Genomic DNA, 20828 nt, shown 5'->3' with positions numbered 1-20828 from the left:
TGATGATCTTTGGGTATTATTTCAGGTCTAACTTATTTAACTCAATTAATGTTCTTCACAATTTCAAGATGAAAAGGTTAACTTGACAAATGGTTAAAGGAGAGTGAATTTATAATATGGAACGATGATATCATATCATTAAATGGCAATAAAAAAATTATAATATAAAATGGTAATATCATATTATTAAATGGCGAGCATTAATAATTTCGTACATAGACAAAAACGGTATCTAATGTTTTCATAGCAAAGAGTTGCTGATTCTCACTAATCATTCAACCGATTGAAGTTCACAAAGTTGATGCTCAGCCACATTAGAATTAATGTTTCCAACCGAGCAATTGATTTGGTTAAACTTATTCAATCAGAGGCTCAAAGGGATTGAAAGACAAACCCTTACATGACAGTTTTGGTCGTTCAAAGAGAATCCACTTTTAATACCTAAGCAAATTCGCAACACCAAATCATAAATATAAGTTGGAGCGAGTAGCATTCGGTTTAAATAAAAAAACATCAATCGAATTGAATTAATTTAAAATTTAATTTAATTTTTATTTTTTAATTCAATTCAATTTTTATTTTTAAAAATTTAATTATTTTGATTTGATTTTAATCATATAAAAAATCGATAAAAGCTAAAGTGATCGATTAAAGGTAATTTAATAATATAGGGAGATTAAATGATAACTAAAATTAAAATACTTTAACTTAATTTTAAAATATTAAAAATAAAATGTAAAAAATAACAAGTCTATCAAAAAGTTTAATTAATCAAATTGAATCAGATTGAATCGAATTGATAAAATGCTCAATTCTAAATGTAAGGATTTATAATGAGTTGAAAAGTTTGGAAAAGTGGTTTAACAAAACTATTAATGCATTGGTAAATTACAGAAACCTCCTCTAGAACAAAAATAAATGCAATCAAGCCACTTCTCATAATTCCATCCACCACCTCCAACAAACAAAGGAATCTAAGAGCAACCCATCAAAGTATAAATTATTAGGAAACCTAAAGCTCAACCAAGAATCCTTATATACATATTTTTCCCATTTTAACACCCACAACTACTCTAATTAATGGATATCCTAACACTGATATTATATTTTAAGGTTGTATTTGAGCAGCAATATAAATTTATTATCTTAAAATTATTAAAAAAAAATATTAATTACTAATTTTTATTTTTATCAATTATATAATTATTTTCTATAATATAATTACCATTTAATTAATATTATAGGGTGGTTTTCCAAGTGGTTGAGTTTTCAAGATGAAGTATGCTATCAGTGGCTAAGTCAGGATCTCAAACTTTAGGAGAGTAAATTTTGAGACTTGTATTGTAATTTTTCATTTATTATAAGTTATTTTATTTTTTTCAAAATATAATTTTTTTATTAATTTACTATAACACTCATATTTAATATGTATTAAAAATAAAATTTATTAGTTTTAAAAATAATTTAATAATTTAAGTCGTTTAAGTTAGTAATCTAGTGAAAGATCAACCAATATTTATTATTTTAATTATGTTAATTATATTTTCTGGGTAAAAAGAGAATTAAATTTATTTATTTTTTTTGAAAAATAATTTTTACAAGAAAAAATAACTTGTAGTATAAAAGTCTTGAGAGACGAATAGTATCATTGATTTAAAATTTATTAATTTTTTTTTAGTTTCTCTAAAAAAGTTCTGTTAATTTGGTTAGTTAATGCTTTTATTACATGAAGTTGGAGGAAGCAATAATGAGAATCACGAGCTGAAGGTGGAGCAGAAGCTTCAATCAAATTACTCTATATTTGGGAGAGCATATCATTAATCTCTATTAATAATCTTTTAATTTTGGAACTGAGAAAAATTATTTAGATTCGGTTTAAAGATTTTCCTAAACACTTTCTCTTCAAGTCCTATGGATCGGTGACCATAATTTAATTCAATTAATTGTTTGATCCATGTGCTTCAATGCGAAGTTGTAAATAAATTATAGAAAAATTAGTATTTAATTCTTATAATATAAAATCTTTTTCAATTTTAAAAATATATTAAAATATCGTGACGTTTTAAAAAATTTAATATTTAAATATTTCTCTTAATTTATCATTATTTATTTTATTATTTAATTTCTATAATTTTGAAAACAGTTAATTTTTTAAATTTTTAAAAATTTACTAATTAAGCTTTTTGTATTTTTTAAATATTTAAACACCAAATCTAATGAATTTAAGAAATGGCTAAAATGTCAAATTTATTGTTAAATTATATAGTAAATATTAAATATATTAAATTTTAACTTTAAGATTAAATATACTAAATTTCGATTTTTAATTTAAATTTGATTCATTAAATTATTATAAAAAATGTCAAATAAAATTATTATTTATTATGATTTTAAAGTATGAGTTACGGTTTATTTAATTTATTGGTCTTATTTGAGATTATTTAGACTTTTAATAATAATTTAAAATTAAATTTAGACTTAAAAAATGAAATTTAATATTTTTTATTATATTGTATAATTTAAGTATAAATCTAATATTTTTATTTTTATAAATTTTTTATCATAATGCCATTAGAGTTTGCTATTATTATAGATCTCACGGTTAATATATTTAAAATTAAATATATTTTCAGAATTAAGTCATAGGAAAATGAATTAAGAAAAATCTAGGTTAGATGTGGAGATGAATTAAAGGAGAAAGTTGGAGGTGCAATTAACAAGAATTCACGAGCATCTTCACTCTCCACAGCGAAGAAAGAGAAACCCACCTCAACCAACTCACACTCTCTAAGTAATGCCATGAGCTGTGTCTTATCTGCTTTCTTCAGCAACTCACAAGCTTATTTAAGGCCACTTTCATCACCACCTCCATTACTCATCTCCTATAAAACCTTTCAGAAAATTACCCAAAATCACCTGAATTTTGAAATCATCAATCAAAATCTAAAATCCTGAGAGATGCCCACAAGAAGAATCAGCTTCTCTCTTCTGTTCAACTGTCTCCTGCTGTTATCTTCTATTGTGCAGGGTATACGTGTGATCCCCCCAAGTGTTCCAAGCACCATGAGGCCTTTGATTGCACAAGGTGGAGATTTTGTGAAAATGAGGCCTCACAAGCAACCAGTTTTTGGTGGAAATGCAGCCAACGGTTGCTTGCCAAAAGGGTTCAGGCATTCATCGGCTCCTAGCAGATACGTCAACAGCCAGCCATTTGGTTCTTGCTCTGATAAAGCGATAATTGAGAACCCTTGATCACTTGTTTATTGCTTCATGAAGATTTCAGACACTAAAGCCTATATATATTGGATAAGTCTACTCTGCAGTCGGGTGTATACACTCAATCAATTAATTGCAAATGCATTAATATATATATTAAAATTATGGTAGGTCTTATTTATATAAATATATTAATATTTTTTCATTAACCAGATGTTTATATACTTTGGTCTGGATTGGAATTTTTCGAATATGAATATTTAAAGTAATTTTGTAATTTTGAAGAAAGGTAGAAAGTTTACAATTATTTATTATTATTATTTTTTTATGTATGCTTCAAATGATGAATTTCTCTTTTATTAAATTTGTTATGGAAGTGTTTGTGTATGTCCCTAATGCCATTACATAAGTAGGTAGCGTTCACAAGAGAGTTTTCTTTTCTCAAAAACAATAAAATGCTAAATGAATTATTGATTTTTTTTTTTCTGTTTCATTAAGAAAATGATGATGAAATTAACTATTTATGTTAAGATAACAACAGTTTCTTAACCCTAGATTAATTTTTAATATATATATATTTACAATTAATGCAAATAAAATGAGATTATACCATGTTTGGGTGAAGGGAAACTAAGGAAGCAGAGAAAATTTAAGAAGAAAATAACTTTAGTTTCCATTCAATTTTTGTTTGGGTAAAAAGAAAAGAGGGAGGAGAGAAGATATTGAAAGAAAATTTAAGATATATAGTTGAGTCAAATTTTCTCGAGGAAAGTGCGTGGGAGGAAATTTTTTAAAAATCACAAACATATCTTTATACTTCTTGTGCTTTATTAAATATAATTAAAATTGTTATTTAATCCATGAAAATAACTTTTCTTCTAATATTTTCCTCAATATATTTACATAAACTAATAAAACTTTATTTTTCTGCCTAATTGGCCTTCTATTTTTCTTTCTTCTCATTCAAACGCACTAATCGTTTTTCCTTGCCCTTGTATATGATCCTTAAGTCTCTATTTGCGTAGAGGGAAAAGGAGAAAATGAAAAGAAACCAGGATAGATGAACTTGAAAATACATTTTTCTTTATTTAGATTGAAGAGAGAAAATATAAGAGAAGAAAATTTGCTCTATTTCGGATTTGAGATGAAAATAACTTAATAGAGAAGAAAAGTGCACCATTACTTGAGAAATTATGAACATTACTACCTTTATTTCCATTTATATCTATCATATTTGCATAAGCTAACCAATTTTTCTCCCTCATAGATACTGAAATTTATTATAATTTAACAGTTTTGGTCAATATTATTATTTATAAATTTTTTCAAGTCATAGTAAAATATAATTTATACATCAAGGGCAAATTAGTATTTTTATTAACTTCCTCTCCATTCAATCTTTCTCAAAGAAAGAAAAATAAACTTATTTTCTTCATTTTTATTTCCTACCTTTCCAAACATTTAAAAAAAAGAGAGAGAAAATTAAAAGAGACATGAGCGTGAACAGTGAAACACTAAATTCCATATTACAAGAAAGCAAAATTTTTAACAGCTGCTACTCTTCTACCCAGTAACTAATTGCCGGTCTTTAACCAAAAGCTACAAATGTCATGTATTCTGGCAAAGGAAAAGTGTTTGAGTAGATAGAAAACCTAACCATAGAGATCATCATCATCAGCCCCACCAGCTGGTGTTGTGAAAGGATCAGATGTTGCACCACTGCTCCTTGTTTCTGAAAACCTAAATTCTGTCCCAAATCCCCTAGATTGCTGCAATGTCTGCGCAAATGCTTGATATTTACGAATGTCAGCATCACTTACACTCCTGCGAGCAAATTTCATCGACTCCTCAAAATGAGCGGCTTTGATCTCAGCCACCTCATCCTCAACATCCTCATCCATTGCCTCTGGATTCTCACTTCTCCTCTTCTCTTTCTCAATATCCTGCAATAATTCCCAAACTCAATTTAGAGCATGACCCCCAATGCTAACACCATCTTCACATAACAGATTGTAAGCTGAATAATTTCACAGTAGTTGAATGTCCACATGGAAAGCACTCTTCCAGATTAATAAACGGAAAATTACTAGTTAGTCCCTATATTATAGAAAAACTCACTAGTTAGTCCCAATAATGTTTTAAAAAATCTATTAATTAACCCCTATGGTTTGGAAAAACTCATTAGTTAGTCATTCAGTTTTGTAAAAAGTCTATACATCAGTCCCTTTGCATCCAGGGTATTTTATACTTTTTTACAATACTTAACGATTAAAATTAATGGAAGGACTCATCAATAAACTTCTTAAAATGTCAGGGACATTTTAATATATTTTTCAAAACCAAAAGACCAACTAATGAGTTTTCTTATAACACAGGAACTAAATAGTCAATTTCCCTTGATAAAAAAATTACTCCAAGTGGCAAGTGAAATGCAACTTGTAAAAACCAGGGAAGAACAAGGTTGGAAAAAGGGGTAATTCTAAAAACAGTCCTCAACTGCATAAATAGCCTTTTGCCATTTTGTCCTTTTGAGTATGCATAGATTGTAGTCTAAAGATTAGAGAGCAAGGGAACTTTAATGAAAAAACTAATACAAATCAGGCAACAGACTCGGAAGACAGTAGGATACCTTCTCTATATTCTCCCTTATGGCATATTTGCATGCCCGCTGACAAATTTCAGTAATATCAGCTCCACTGAATCCTTGAGTATACTTGGCCAAGGCCCTCAAATCAACATCTTTCGAGACAGGTGATTTCCTCAGACAGGCTTTGAAGATTTGATGGCGTGAATCTTCATCTGGAAGAGGAATATAAATCAACTGATCAAGTCGGCCAGGACGCAAGAGTGCTGGGTCAATAATGTCGGGTCTGTTGGTGGCCCCTATTATGAAAACAGTCTTCTTTGCCGACATGCCATCCATTTCAGTGAGAAGTTGGTTCAGTACTCGATCAGCTGCACCACCAGCATCACCAACGCTGCTTCCCCTCTGCAACAATGGAGGGAAAAGGAATAAAGCATAAGACAAAGCCAAAAGACCAAGTAGAAAATAATTAGGTTGCAAAATGGAAGTCACTAGCAGAAACCCATTTTATAATAATCAAGTTGAGAAAATCTTCTAAAATACAAACTTACAAGAACTTTTTGAATAATATATTATATCAAGATAAGAATATGCTGAATAAAGAATCAAAGCAACAGAAAAATTAACCTGAGTAGCAATAGAGTCAAGCTCATCAAAGAAAAGGACACATGGTGCAGATTGTCGGGCCTTGTCAAAAATTTCTCTAACATTGGCTTCGCTCTCACCAAACCACATGGTTAGTAATTCAGGACCCTTGACGCTTATGAAGTTTGCCTGACATTCATTCGCAATTGCTTTAGCCAGTAGGGTTTTTCCACATCCAGGTGGGCCATAGAAGAGGACACCTTTTGAAGGTGACATGCCAAACTTCTCAAACTTCTCTGGATGCTCAACAGGATATTGAACAGTCTATGCAGTGCAAAAAAAAAAAAGAAAAGAAAATGAATTTCAAGCACCAAAATATATCAGAACAATAAACTAGATAAAACATGAGAAAAATAATGCAGTAGTATTACCTCCTGAAGCTCCCGTTTAACGTTCTCAAGACCACCAATGTCCTCCCAGCTAACATTGGGCACTTCGACAACCTGCCAGTCAAAATTTTGTTCAAAAATTAGAGTACAGCACAGAAAAGGTCAACACTGTATCATGAGGGAGCTTCCCAGAAATACTCACAGTTTCGCGTAAAGCAGATGGGTTGCTCGTTCCAAGGGCAGTTTGGAAGTGCTCATTTGTAACTGCCATGGAATTAAGTATCTCAGCATCAATAGAATCATCTTCTAAGTCAATCACATCCATCTTCTCTCTGATGCATTGGAGTGCAGCTTCAGTACATAGGGCAGCAAGGTCAGCGCCAACATAGCCATGGGTATCTTTTGCAATCCTTTCCAGATCAACCTGGAACAATAGGAAACCATTTTTGTCAACTTGCCAACAAAGAAAAACAAACAACAGAAAAAAGTAGGATACTAATGTAGAAACATTAGCTCATGACTGAAGCATGGCAGGTGATGAATTCCAAAAATCTAACTACTTTAGGAAACACAAGTTTTCATCCTTTCAATGGCAATGCTTTGTTAGAAACATCAACCTAAATCTGCTCATCTAAACAATTAAAGTCCTTAAGATACACATATAAACACAGAGAAACAAATAGTTTAAAGATGACTCGCCTCGTCAGAGAGTTTCATATTCTTTGTATGGATTCGTAGAACTTCAAGGCGCCCAATTTCATCAGGGACACCAATGTCTATTTCCCTATCAAACCTTCCAAACCTTCTCAAAGCTGGGTCAATACTGTTTGGACGATTAGTGGCACCAATCACAATGACATGTGCCCTAGATTTGAGCCCATCCATAAGAGTTAAAAGCTGTGAGACAATCCGTCTTTCAACTTCACCATGAGTCTTCTCACGCTTGGGAGCAATTGAATCAAGCTCATCAATAAAGATGATGGATGGAGCATTCTTTTCAGCTTCTTCAAATGCCTTCCTCAGATTGCTTTCACTCTCTCCAGCCAACTTGGACATTATCTCAGGACCATTGATACAGAAGAAAAATGCACCAGTTTCATTAGCAACAGCTCGAGCTATCAATGTCTTTCCTGAACCTGGGGGCCCATATAGCAAAATTCCTTTTGGTGGCTTCACACCAATTGATTTGAAAAGTTGAGGATGCCTCAACGGCAGCTCCACTAACTCACGTATCTGAGCCATCTGCTTCCTAACACCACCAACATCATCATATCCCACTTCATCTAGCCTGTCCTCATCCTCCCTTCTCACAGGTTCCCCCTCGCAGAAAATCTCAGTATCTGGCGCGACCACACAATATTCTCCTGGATCAGTTTCTATGACCTTGAACTCTACACTTCTCATCCCTCCTCTAACAAGGAAAAGATCCCCTTTCCTCACTGGGCGATATGCCTCCAAGAAATAAGCTGTAAATACATAACAAGCAACACTAATTTATTTCCAATTTTTGCTCTTTTTTTTTTTTCAAAATTGAAATGTTTGGATAATTGGTCAAAATTGAAACATTTGGATAAAACAGCGAAATGACACAAATGTTTGGTTTTATTTTCCAGTTGGCCTAAAATTTAATAAGAAAAGAAAAGAAAGAAGTTCCCATAAATTTATGGCTCCTATTCTAAAGGTCCAAAACTAGTGTGTACAAAGGACCTCACTAGGTAACAAAGACATAAATCCATTTCTACATCATAGACAAGAACTTGTGTGGTATTTGGTAAAGCTTTTTCCACTAAAAGATCCCTGCAATTAGAATGTAAAAACACTACAAACTACCCTCAAGTAGCTAGACAAGATAATTCAAAATCAGAACTCTCCTAACTCATAATTTTAGTGTGCTTGTGCAAGCAAGATAATGATTATGAAAATTAGTGATTCCAGTGTTCATTAGAAGTATAAGTAACTTTTTTTTCTGAGAATATGGATGGAGTATAGGTCCTAACTATCATTAAATTAACCAAACACTAGAACAAGACTTGATGTGATGATGTCTTTAAAGCATAAGATCATATACAAACAGCCAAAAACAATGATCAAGAGAAAGGAATGATACTTACGTTTCAGGTATGCATCAAACAGATTCCCAGTGACACCTTCTATGGTATCATCAATGGGCAGTATGTGGACACGCTTTCCATACTTAACATCTGGGCATTGGTGCACAGATACAACATCTCCAAGTCGAACCCTCAGGTTAGATCTAACGACCTTATTCATCCTGATTTTGGGCGGCTCACAGGTGTCATCAGCAAGAGCAATGCAGATTGTATCCTTCCGTTTCTTTCCCTGCAAACCAAATTATTTAAAACTTATAAACAAGTCAAAAGAGCAAGCAGCCAGTGAATTCAACCAAAGTATAAAAATAAAAATAAAAAAAGCCTCTACTTCCGAAATCACTGATAGCAAACTTAAAAAACGTAATAAGGCTTTATGACAACAGATAAAACGTAAAATTGATAGAGAGCTTATAACAATATACTCTGATCAGTATGAGTAACCATTTACTCTCTGCTCAATATGAAAACCTTTCGCTTGTGAATGACTATGAAGGCATGGGGTAGGTTAGCCTAGAGACTGAAGTTTGATATAGCAATAGCAAAGTACTCCACCTCTAAATTGCTTCCTTTTTGTTTATTATTACGATGTGGAGTTTATCTCAAACACTGAGCCCAACTCTAAACCTCAAATTGAAATTGAAAACAGCTCATAGTATCACTACAAATTCTATCCCACTATGTATCAACAACAGAAAAAAAATAATTCCACAACAAAAGAACACCCAAAACACCCTTAAACAAAAGACTATCCAAACCATAACCCTAGCACAGCAGCCTAGGAATAGTTATCACAAAAACTAACACTATGCTTACAAATTCAATCCCTAATCTCTAACATAAGCACTACATCTGTACATACCTTGATAAGAATGGTATCACCGCGGAAAAGCTGGAGCTTCTCCATGGTCTCCGAATGCATCGAAACGACGGAATTGTCATCGTTAACAGCCTCATCAACGATCAGCCGATTAGGAGACTTCTTCCGCTCCAAAATGGCCGTCGAGAAGTCTTTCTTCGCCGATTTCCTGCCGAAAGAACACATAATCAGAAAAATTAGCACCTCAATTTAAAAAATAAGGTAAATATATCAACATCAATGGAGGTACGGGACGAGTTAACTCACGAATCAGAAGATTCCGCTTGGTGAGACATCGTACTCGTTGGAATATCGTGTAGAAGTAGAGCTTTTTTTGGCGAAGAAAAAAGAAAAAGAAAGTCCGTGCTAGTTTGTGTGTACATATATATAGAGAGAGAGAGAGGTTGGATGGAGAGCCTATCTTGTTTGTAGAAAATAGAAAGTTATGATTGGATTTACGGATTGGCAATTTCAAACTCCTGTTGGGATTAAGATCCGTGACCGTAATAGGATTGTCTTATTCCTCATTCGTCATAAGAGGGAAAACCTATCGGGACAAGAAAAAGTGGAAGAAATTTTATGTAATTAGGAATTTTAAAATCTATTATCCATATATTTATTTCTTTAATGATTTGTTTGGATAGTTTTAGAGGAAGCTTAGGACATTAACTAAAATAAAAAATATTTATTTTTTCTATTTAGCTTTGAATAAATAATAGAAAGGAAAATTATTTTATTTTATTTTTTAAAAATAATTTCACAATTTTCAAAATAAAATTTCTTCTCTTTTTATTTTTTTTCCTTCAATTTAAAATGAAAATAAAGCCTTGGGCTTATATTGTTGGGCTTGGAATGATTGTCACTGTACCGCCATAGTTGTAATTTCATAGTTTCTATTAATGGAATGTTTTTTCTAATTAAATAATAAAGGGGTAGTTTCGTAAATGGATATGCAAATAGTCAATATAAATTATGGTGATTACCAAAAAGAAAAGGACGCTTATGGCAAGCTATTATTTTGCCTTGAATAGCAAGGCAAATCATTATCCATGAAGTTTCCAATAACCAAGACTAGGATTTTATTTTATTTTTATTTTTTTAATATATATATATTTCCACAATAATGAAGTACATGTGGTAGCTAAACTTTGGCTATTATGAAACATAATCATTATTATTTCAATATTATTAAAAAAATATATAAAAAATATTTTATATTTTTATTTTTTATTTTAAAATCTATAATTTAATTTATATTAAAATAATATTTATATTATTCGATCGTTAATAATAGCGATAATTTCTTAATATCATAAAAAAATAATCAACAATATTAACTTTTAAAATTTAAATAAAATATTAAAATGAATGAACTATAGACCTAACATAAGGTTGATTATAAATTTGTTTTTAACAATTATATCATTTAACTCATTTAGATTTTTAACAAAAATTTAAAATTAAATTAAATAATAAATGTATAATTTTAATGTTAATATTATATCGGTCGCTAAAATCTACGAAGAGATTGCACATTGCCACCGGTTCAAATATTTAAATAAAAATAGTAATTTTGATTATCGAATTGAGCATTATTAGTCGATCAATTAAATCTTTAACAAATTTTAAGTTTGACAAAAAATTATTGGCAGTATTAAAAAAAAAACTAAATATATATATGTGATTATTTTTATTAAAGAAAAGGGAATAAAGTAGGGGAGGGGATTTGATCTTGAAACCTCAGAATCTACAGATGCTTTCCTTGCCATCCAGACTAGAGGCAGCAGTTCATCACATTGATTTATAATTATTTTTATTTATTTTAAAAGAAAATATATATTAATTGCGTAATGAGTGGTAGGGCATTTAAAGTATGAACATCTTGGCTTTATGTCCTGTTATTGAGCAGAATCGTCTGGCGAGTAATAATTTAGCAGATTGAAAGATATAAATTTTCAGATGTGACCCACACGCCATTTGGGTCGGGTCAAACGCAATCATTTCTATTAACCCGCCATAAAGTGCTACTCATTTCAAAAATTATTGAAAACTCTCTGCATTTTCTGTTTTTCCGTTTTAAATTTTTTAAAATACGAGGGAAAAAATTGCCTCCACACTGATTGAGAGAATGGTTCTTAAATCTTATTGGTCGTAATTTTTTTAACGTAAATAATCTTTTAAGTAAAAAATAAATTTGTGTTTATTTACAGAAATTAATTTTTATTTAAAAAATATTTTTTATGAAAAATATAATCTAATAAAATAATTTATTTTTATTATTTAATTTTAATTTAAAAAATAAATTTTATTAATAAATTTATATATAAAAATTTTAATAAAAATATTAAAGTGTAGAAAATGATTTTATTTAAAATAATATAATAGTATTAATAAATCGATTTAATTTAATTTTATTAATTTTTTTATTAAAATTAAATCACATCTAAATAATTAAATTTTTAAAAATAAAATTAAATTAAAAAATAAATTTATTCAATTTAATCGTTATTTTAATTTAAATTAAATATTACTCGCTATTGAATATGGTAATAATTTTAATAGTAATATTAAATAATTATTAAATATTAGAAAACAGAAAACATTTAAGAGAGAAAAAAAAATGAAAAAGACAAAAGAGAAGGAAAAAAAATGATAAAGCGAAAGATGCCAAGCAAATCCAACAACGCATACAAAACCCGGAAAAGCGGGTCAGGCAGTATCCACTCTCCACTGAACTTCCATAATTAATACACTAGCCTCTCTCTCTCTCTCTCTCTCTCTCTCTCTCTCTCATTTTCCACTATTTCACTCTTTTCTCGTTAATCCATCCCGCGATCTCTTCACTCAGATCCAGGTCTCTGTCTCTCTCTCTCTCTACAATCTCCTCTTCCAGCTTTCTATTGGTTTATCTTGTTATCTCACTGTTGGAGTTTGCTTTTTGATTGATGTGGTTGCTGTTATTGGATTCTATTTAGTCACTGATATAAAGGAAAGGAAAAGTGAAATTGGATGCTTTGTGTTTGTTTGTTTTGAAAGCAAATGGAAAAAAAACTCAGTCAAATGAGCTGAAGAGTAGTGTTGAAGCTGAGACCGTTTGTAAAGTTTTAATCTTTTGAAGCTTTTCCTTCATTTTTCTTCGCAACTAAACAACTGGGCACACCAGGTATTTGTTTTTTAGCAAGTTAAAGAGTTAATGTTACTTGAGTTCTGAAATGGGTTTATCTTGTTTTTTTCTTTTCTCTATTACGTGATCTTGGATTAGTTGGATCGAAGTGAAGTAACGAAAGCGGGGGTTTAGTGGCTTTTTGCTAAGTTTAGTTGAGGTGGGGTTTTGGCCCTTATGGGTTTTTGCTCTTCTGTTTATTTTACTTTTGTCGTCGTGTTCTATGGAAGTTAAGGTCTAGGAAAGTTAGTTGCGCTCTTACTATCTGTTAGGTTGCTGAGAAAATGAGATAACAGAAGGGAAAGAAAACTTGAACGCAATGATGTCCGTCTATATTAGTTGGGTTTCCCTCATTTTATCTTGTTTATTTTTGTGGTTAGCAGATTTTAGAATTGGTATTTATTTTTATATCTGTGTCTTACTTTTCTTTTATTTTCTTTTAAAATACGAGCTGCCAGTCCAAATGGAACGTCATTTAACTGTTTTTGTTTACAGAATCGCAATGGTTTATATTTAACTGATTTGTCACAGTGGATTTTTCAAAATAGCAAATTGATTAAATAACGATCTTGCATTTCTTTTTGATGGGTTCTTGTCTGTTGTGCACAACGTGTAGTGGTACAAAAATCGAAGTGCATGCATTTATCATTGGGAATTACATTTCTTCGTTTCATTATCCTTGACTTGTTATGCAGGTGATGTTTTTTTCCATGGATGAAGGGGAACTGGCAGTCACCTTTTAGTTGGAAATGTGTGAATAATAGTGCTGAAGACTTTTAAGTTGGGAAAGCACATTAAGCATTCTTTCAGATGTGTAACGTTGCTTTTGACAGTTTGAGGTCCTAAAGTGTAGAAGATGGAGGAGATACAGTCTCAATCAGATAATTATAGATCTTCATCATCTTCAGCCAGTAGTCCTGCGAGCAGGGTGCCTTCAAGTAACTTTTTTTACTTGCGGAAGCCCGGTTCACTCAGACAACCAATCTCATTTGAGGACTCACCAGAATGGGAGGATACAGATATCGATGTTAGGGTGGAGGAAGGGGGTGACTCTATCAATGTTGCTGCAACACCAGCTTCCCCATCTCTGTCAAAGCTCAATAGCGGTTCATTGCCATCACCACCACTGCCAGAGAATGCAGTTGTTGCGAGAAAGATTGCAGGATCTTCCGTTGTCTGGAAAGACTTAACTGTTACAATCAGGGGTAAAAGGAAGTACTCTGATAAAGTTGTAAAGAGCTCAAGTGGTTATGCACTGCCTGGGACGATGACAGTAATCATGGGTCCTGCAAAGTCAGGGAAATCCACATTGTTGCGGGCTATTGCAGGTTTATTAGCTTGATATTGGTTTTGAACAGCTGCTGAAGGCCGAATTAATTATTCTAAAATCTAATTATCTTTTTGTGTTTCGAATTGAACAAGCTTGTCTCTGTGTTTCAGGAAGGTTGCATCACTCAGCCAAAATGTATGGTGAAATATTTGTGAATGGCAAAAAATCACGCTTGCCTTATGGTGCATATGTAAGTTCTAAGTCTTTTGAGAGCAATTTATTTATTTGTTTTTCTAAATCTTGATTTCCTCTAATCATACACACTTGATCTTCTCTTTATATGATTTATTTATTTATTTGGTACAAAAAGAAAGATCCTCACTTAAAAGAAAGATCCTCAAGGAGCTGACATCAGTTTATTTCTTATATGCCAAAAGCTGGTCCAGTTATTATAAGAATAAGCTCTTTCAAGTCTAATGCAGTGCATTTATGTTGCTGTCCAAGAAAAGGAAAGGAAAAAAGAAAGAAAGAAAGAGAAACAAATATAAATAAAAACGAAGATTGGTCTAGATTCTGCAATCTTACCAATTTAGATGTTGACTGCTAATTCCATGATAATTGATGTGCATTCTCGATTCTACATTTGATATAATTTTAGCCATGTGTCTAGCTCAAAAGAGATTTGTTTCTTGACCTATATTGGATGCTCATATTTTTTTCATTTCTCAAATAAAAAATGTGATTAGGCCTATGTCTGATAACATTGTTTAAAATCAATATGGACAATCCCATTTCTGGCTGTCTGTTATAGGTTGGCGCTGCTGTGATCCAGTTCGGGATAATTGGAACTGAAATTGTCAGGAATAAGACTATTTTCTCTCTCCTCTCGAAGAGTACTGGAACCAGCTGGTCTGGTTTAGTTCCAAACAAGCTCTTTTTCTTTCTTTTTTTTTTTTCACATAAAGAAAAATAAATCAACCTTTGGATCAGATCAAAGCAAAAAATGAATCAGATAAGAAGTGGAACCAGAACTGCGGGGACCTTGCAGTCTGGTCCCAGGTCCCTTGTTCCAGGAACCTGAACTAGTAGCCAACCCTAGTTCTAGGCATTGAGTTTGTTGGCAGTAATGAAGATTATGAACGAGAAATTTGTAGGTTTTACGCCCTTGAACTAGCTTTGAAGCTTAGTCCATCCCTCTATTAACTTGACAAGTTTTTTTCCTACATAGTAAGAAATTTCATGGTAATCTTGGTCACTCTTTATCTTGGAAGTTAATTTCTGCTACAAAAAAATGTTTGCTATGCAGTAGGGGAACAAACAAAAATTTGCTGTCTTTCTCAATGAAAGATGGACTTTCAATTTGCAGGGCTTTGTTGAAAGGGAAACTACTCTGATTGGGTCCCTCACTGTTCGAGAATATCTATACTATGCTGCACTGCTTCAACTTCCTGGTTTCTTCTGCCAGAAAAAGAGTGTGGTAGAGGATGCCATCCATGCAATGTCCTTGAGTGATTATGCAAATAAATTGATTGGAGGCCACTGTTATATGAATGGCCTTCCTAATGGTGAGAGAAGGCGTGTTAGCATTGCCCGGGAGCTGGTGATGAGGCCCCATATCTTATTTATAGATGAGCCTCTTTATCATCTTGACAGGTCATTATATTTTCTCCTTTCTTCCCCATTTTAATTTCAAGTGTCTTACTTCGAATTGAATACATTCAATTTACATGGCCTACCATGTATAAATTATATAAGTTTCTGCTATCTACATTAGTGAAATGTAATACTTGTTCATGGACAGGAAGTTAGGAGCAACAACTTGTCTACCTAGTAAATAGTGTAGATTATATGGTACTGGAACATTTCAAATAAACTTGGTTGATCATTTATGCATGTGAGAATGAATATGGACTACCACTTTCTCTACTTGTTGAAGTACTTGCGACGGTAGGAAAGTTGAACTGTTCAAATTTTAGGATCCAACAGTATCAATTGTCCTTTTTTTTTCAGATCCATGGTAAATGGTCTGGCACTATCCATGCGTGGTTGTAGTGATTTGTCTTGTTAATAGGTAGTGTTTACTTTTTTGTCACTTTGTAGCTAATTTTTTTATCTTTGCTTTGATCAGTGTCTCTGCTCTTCTGATGATGGTTACACTAAAGAAACTTGCCAGCACTGGTTTCACTCTTATCTTTACCATTTACCAGAGCAGTACTGAAGTGTTTGGCCTCTTTGATCGGATCTGCCTGCTATCAAATGGAAATACATTATTTTTTGGAGAAACTTTGGCTTGCTTGCAGGTGAGATACTGAAATTTTGATCTTATCCTTTGTTTCTGTTTTGGATAAAGGAGTTTACTTTTGGAATTAGTGAAGGCTGGTTCAAGTGGACCATTTTATGCGTAAAACATTAATTGAGAATTTAAGCAAGTACTGTAATTGTCATTTTTTGTTCATTTAGTTGGTAAGAGTACTGATCTTTCTATCTTCTAACAATAATTATTTACTTTCTTTTTTGGCAGCACTTCTCAAATGCCGGATTTCCTTGCCCAATTATGCAAAGTCCTTCTGATCACTTTCTACGTGCAATAAACACAGATTTTGATAGGATAATAGCAATGTGCAGAAATTGGCAGGTATCTGTTTACTATTGCAAATATAGTGATTCTTGTGCCTGAATGACATGATTAAGATTCTTTAAAACAGAAGAAGAGTGCAAATGAAAATGAGACAAATGTTTGAAGTTGTTGGATATTATTGTCTATGGTTATTTTTTCAATTTGGAGGTTGAATGAATCCAACACTATTTCTTTTTGTCCACCTACAGGATAATTTTATGTAATATCCTATTAATTAATTTAATTTAGATCAATTTTAGACATGTCCATTTTGATATACATGAAATCTTGGTAACAGGATGACCATGGAGACTTTTCATCAGTAAATATGGATACTGCTGTTGCTATTCGTACCTTAGAAGCAACGTACAAATCATCAGCAGATGCTGCTGCAGTTGAAACAATGATATTGAAACTCACAGAAAAGGTATGAATGAGAGTTGCAACTTGTATTAGACTATTTTTGGGCCTATACACGTGCTGACAAGTCTTAGTTGTGCACATTATTATTGACTTAAATGGGGCACTTATAGTGTCTTGTTCCTAATTTGGGTGTTCTTGTTTCATTCTTTGATCGGTTGCAGGTGGAATAAATTTATCATTCTTTGCAGTTCTGTTCCTTTATTATGGTGTTTGTTTCATCACAAGCAGTACATGGTATCTAGACCAGATGCCTGGTTGGTCGTGTTTTGGTTTTAAGTGGTAGAGGCCTAGCGGGAACTGGGTTTGGTTGGTTTATGTGTCTATATTGTAACAATCAAAAGATAGGAAAAGGCTCGGTTTATGATTTAGAACCTATCATTGTCTTGAAGTCATCAGCCACAACTAACCTGTTCTGTGTCTTGCATGTGCACATGTTTTATTGTTCTTGTCTATTCCTGGTTTCAGTAAAGACCCAACTAATAACTTCCATTCTGAATAAAATTTTGAACCTGAGAATTGCCGTAAACAATTGTATTGCCTGCATTAGATTTTAATTGTTTGCATTGAATTTGAATGTAAACTGAATAGAAAGCATGACTGCATGCGTGGCTCCTATTAACTCTTATCTTTTATTCTGAATAAAATTTTGAACCTGAGAATTGCCGTAAACAATTGTATTGCCTGCATTAGATTTTAATTGTTTGCATTGAATTTGAATGTAAACTGAATAGAAAGCATTACTGCATGCGTGGCTCCTATTAACTCTTATCTTTTATTCTTCAGTAACTCTTTTGTCGTATGTGATTACTTATGCAGGAGGGTCCATATCTTAAAAGCAAAGGAAAAGCTAGCTGTGCTACTAGGGTTGCAGTTTTGACATGGAGATCATTGTTAATTATGTCGAGGGACTGGAAATACTACTGGCTTCGTCTTATTCTTTATATGCTTCTCACACTCTGTATTGGAACAGTATTTTCTGGCCTGGGGCATTCTTTGTCTTCCGTTGTTGTGAGTTTCTTAAAATAAAACTTTAAATAATGCATCTGTTTTCTGGTTCATCGCTGCTTATTTAATGTGTTGATGAATATGCATCCAGTAGTCCATAATATTGACGAGGCTCAGAATTGGTTACTTATCTCTTTCCTTTCATATTTCAGACAAGAGTTGCAGCGATATTCACATTTATATCATTCACTTCGCTTCTAAGTATTGCCGGAGTACCTTCAATTTTGAAGGAAATCAAGGTACTAAGTTGCTATTTTTTATCCTTTTTTTTGTTTTAATCAAGAAGTCTGACAACTTATATTATGTACAAGGTAAAGGATAAGTCAAATATGGTTCAAGAAAACAATGTAGTTCTGTTCCTTAATTATTATCTTGAGTTCTGTTGATGATCTTTACTGTTAGAGGGAAATTTACGAGAGAATAAGGCCCCCAACAAGGAGTAGGAACTTTGTAAATGAGGCAGACGTGAAAAGATTATGTAAATCTTATTTGTATTAGAAATCCTGGGTGGACACAGGTAGGTAATTACAGATAGGTTTGTAAATATTCTCCTTCCATTAGTAAAAAAACCTGGCGGCTGTCAGTAATACTTGCATTTTGGCCTATGAAATTGTCGCATTAACCCTTTATTTGGAATCAAAGATTTCACAAGAATTTAATTCAATTCAGTTCTTTTCCATTAATTTGTTGTTTGGAATGGAAGAGTTCATTTTTTTTATATCTTGTAAAATTTTCAGGAAATGAAATCTTTGAATTCCTTTCTTGTAAAATGAATCATGCTTAATGGAGGGAAATTGTGCTTCAATTGTTTATTTCAACATCTCTTGCTGACTACAAGTAAATGTAATATGTTTTATGTACCATTTGCAGTTTGAATTTGTTTACTTGTGGTATCACTATCTTTAGGAAATTGAAAAGAAAAAATTATTGTTAGGATTGGCAGATAATATCTTGAAATATTTTGAAAAACCATGCTTTCTCTATTTATAACCTCCTATTTGTTACCTTAGTTTTATCTGTTTCATGATTTATTTCCTGTTTCCCTATTTTGCAGATATTTGCCAGTGAAGAATCAAATAGGCATTCCGGGGCATTAGTCTTTTTACTTGGGCAGCTTCTCTCTAGCATCCCATTTCTGTTTCTCGTCTCCATTTCATCAAGTCTAGTCTTCTATTTCCTCATAGGGTTACGAGACGAATTCAGCTTGTTAATGTACTTCGTTTTGAATTTCTTCATATGTCTCTTAGTAAATGAAGGATTAATGCTGCTTATCACTTCCCTTTGGCTACATGTTTTCTGGAGTGTCTTGACGCTGGTATCAATGCATGTGAGTATCATTCTGGGACATAAAAATTTTGAGGATACTTATTTATTTGTTTAATTATTTTTCCAGCACACACGTACGCATGCACAAATGGAGAATCCTATTGCTTAAACGATTGTTGTGATCAATCTTTTACCACCCATGATTTATTTTATATGTGGATTTCGTGAGTGGTGATTACTTGGCATCTCCAAGTCTCATGCCGAGTACTTGTGTCATCTCAGGTGGTAATGATGCTTTCCGCTGGATATCTAAGAATTCGAAATACTTTGCCAGGACCAGTGTGGACATATCCAATATCCTATATTGCTTTTCACACTTACTCTATTCAGGCAAGTATTCGTATAAATCAATCTTTTATCTACTTTCTTTTTGCAAACTTACGATTTAATTGGCCATGTTCTGACTTATTCGAATTCGAATATCCTGCTGTTAGAAAGCAGCAGTGTTGAGAATACCTTTTCTGGATACAATTAGCTAAAATTTAAAGCAAGTTTTACCTTCGGAAGGAATGTTTAGAATTGTTTTCTATTTCTGCAATGTAGGGACTTTTGGAGAATGAGTACCTAGGGACTTCGTTCGCAGTTGGGGAAGTGAGGACCATTTCTGGGATTCAGGCCCTCCGAAGTGCATACGATATCTCTTCCGACAGTAATTCGAAATGGGAAAATCTGTTGGTATTGTTTCTGATGGCAATTGCATATCGTATACTAGTGCTTATTGTTCTGCATTTTCGGGTTGGAAAGAATGAATCTGTACTTAAGTTTTGCCGCTGTAATCAGGATACAAACGATCCAAGATGAATGGAATTTGCACTGCTAGTGTTGTTTTTGTTCCAAGTTGTATGGTTCCCTTTTTTATTCTGGCCTGCCTTGTTTTAGTTAGAAAAAAAAATGATGAAATATAGAAATGCATACAATTAAAGAGTTGTTGGCCTGGATTTATTATTATTATTATTTTTAAAATTTCTCTGTCTTGATTTTCAGTCTCTCCTTAATAGTAGTGCTTGACTTGTGCAAGTCGTTTTCTTTTTTCTTTTTTTTTAAATTTAAGATATGGAATCTTTGGTGTAGGCATGGGTAGCTTTGTTAGGATAATTCTCTATCTAATTTCCCATCCAGTGATTCAAATTTATGTGAAAAATCAATAGTGCATGATTTTGTATTAATTAGTGGTTTGTCCGCATGACAGGGTATTAAAAACATTTTATATATAATTTATTCTCTCAAAATAAAAAAATAATTATAAAAAAAAATTATAAATTCAATTAATATGCATTATTTTC

The 20828-nt window shown here is 32.3% G+C and overlaps 2 protein-coding genes across 4 annotated transcripts; one reads left to right on the top strand and one right to left on the bottom strand.

Annotated features, from left to right (window-relative positions):
• Positions 1–4716: 4716 nt before the first annotated feature.
• On the bottom strand, positions 4717–10138 carry LOC110613480 (cell division cycle protein 48 homolog). Its single transcript, XM_021754636.2, has 9 exons — positions 10009–10138; positions 9745–9910; positions 8886–9114; positions 7474–8240; positions 6977–7198; positions 6817–6888; positions 6428–6709; positions 5846–6205; positions 4717–5159 (listed from the first exon to the last, which is right to left on the bottom strand). The coding sequence occupies exons 1-9, from the start codon at positions 10122–10124 to the stop codon at positions 4869–4871; spliced, it is 2505 nt and encodes an 834-aa protein (XP_021610328.1). The 5' UTR covers positions 10125–10138; the 3' UTR covers positions 4717–4868.
• A 2306-nt stretch (positions 10139–12444) lies between these two features.
• Positions 12445–20382, top strand: LOC110613738 (ABC transporter G family member 3). Of its 3 annotated transcripts, XM_021755014.2 has the most exons (13): positions 12472–12595; positions 12778–12904; positions 13600–14232; positions 14345–14424; positions 15541–15827; positions 16303–16474; positions 16696–16809; positions 17090–17218; positions 18031–18222; positions 18372–18458; positions 19274–19546; positions 19768–19875; positions 20089–20382. In XM_021755014.2, the coding sequence occupies exons 3-13, from the start codon at positions 13761–13763 to the stop codon at positions 20344–20346; spliced, it is 2172 nt and encodes a 723-aa protein (XP_021610706.1). In that variant the 5' UTR covers positions 12472–12595; positions 12778–12904; positions 13600–13760; the 3' UTR covers positions 20347–20382. The 3 variants fall into 3 exon arrangements, with proteins under 3 accessions (XP_021610704.1, XP_021610706.1, XP_021610707.1); XM_021755012.2 differs by lacking the exon at positions 12778–12904 and having other exon boundaries at positions 12445–12595; XM_021755015.2 differs by lacking the exons at positions 12472–12595; positions 12778–12904 and adding an exon at positions 12957–13064.
• Positions 20383–20828: the final 446 nt, after the last annotated feature.

The sequence above is a fragment of the Manihot esculenta genome, chromosome 4 (assembly GCF_001659605.2).
Source record: "Manihot esculenta cultivar AM560-2 chromosome 4, M.esculenta_v8, whole genome shotgun sequence".
NCBI lineage: Eukaryota > Viridiplantae > Streptophyta > Magnoliopsida > Malpighiales > Euphorbiaceae > Manihot > Manihot esculenta.
Note: the sequence above shows the minus strand (reverse complement) of the source record. Positions and strands in the feature narration are given on the sequence as shown.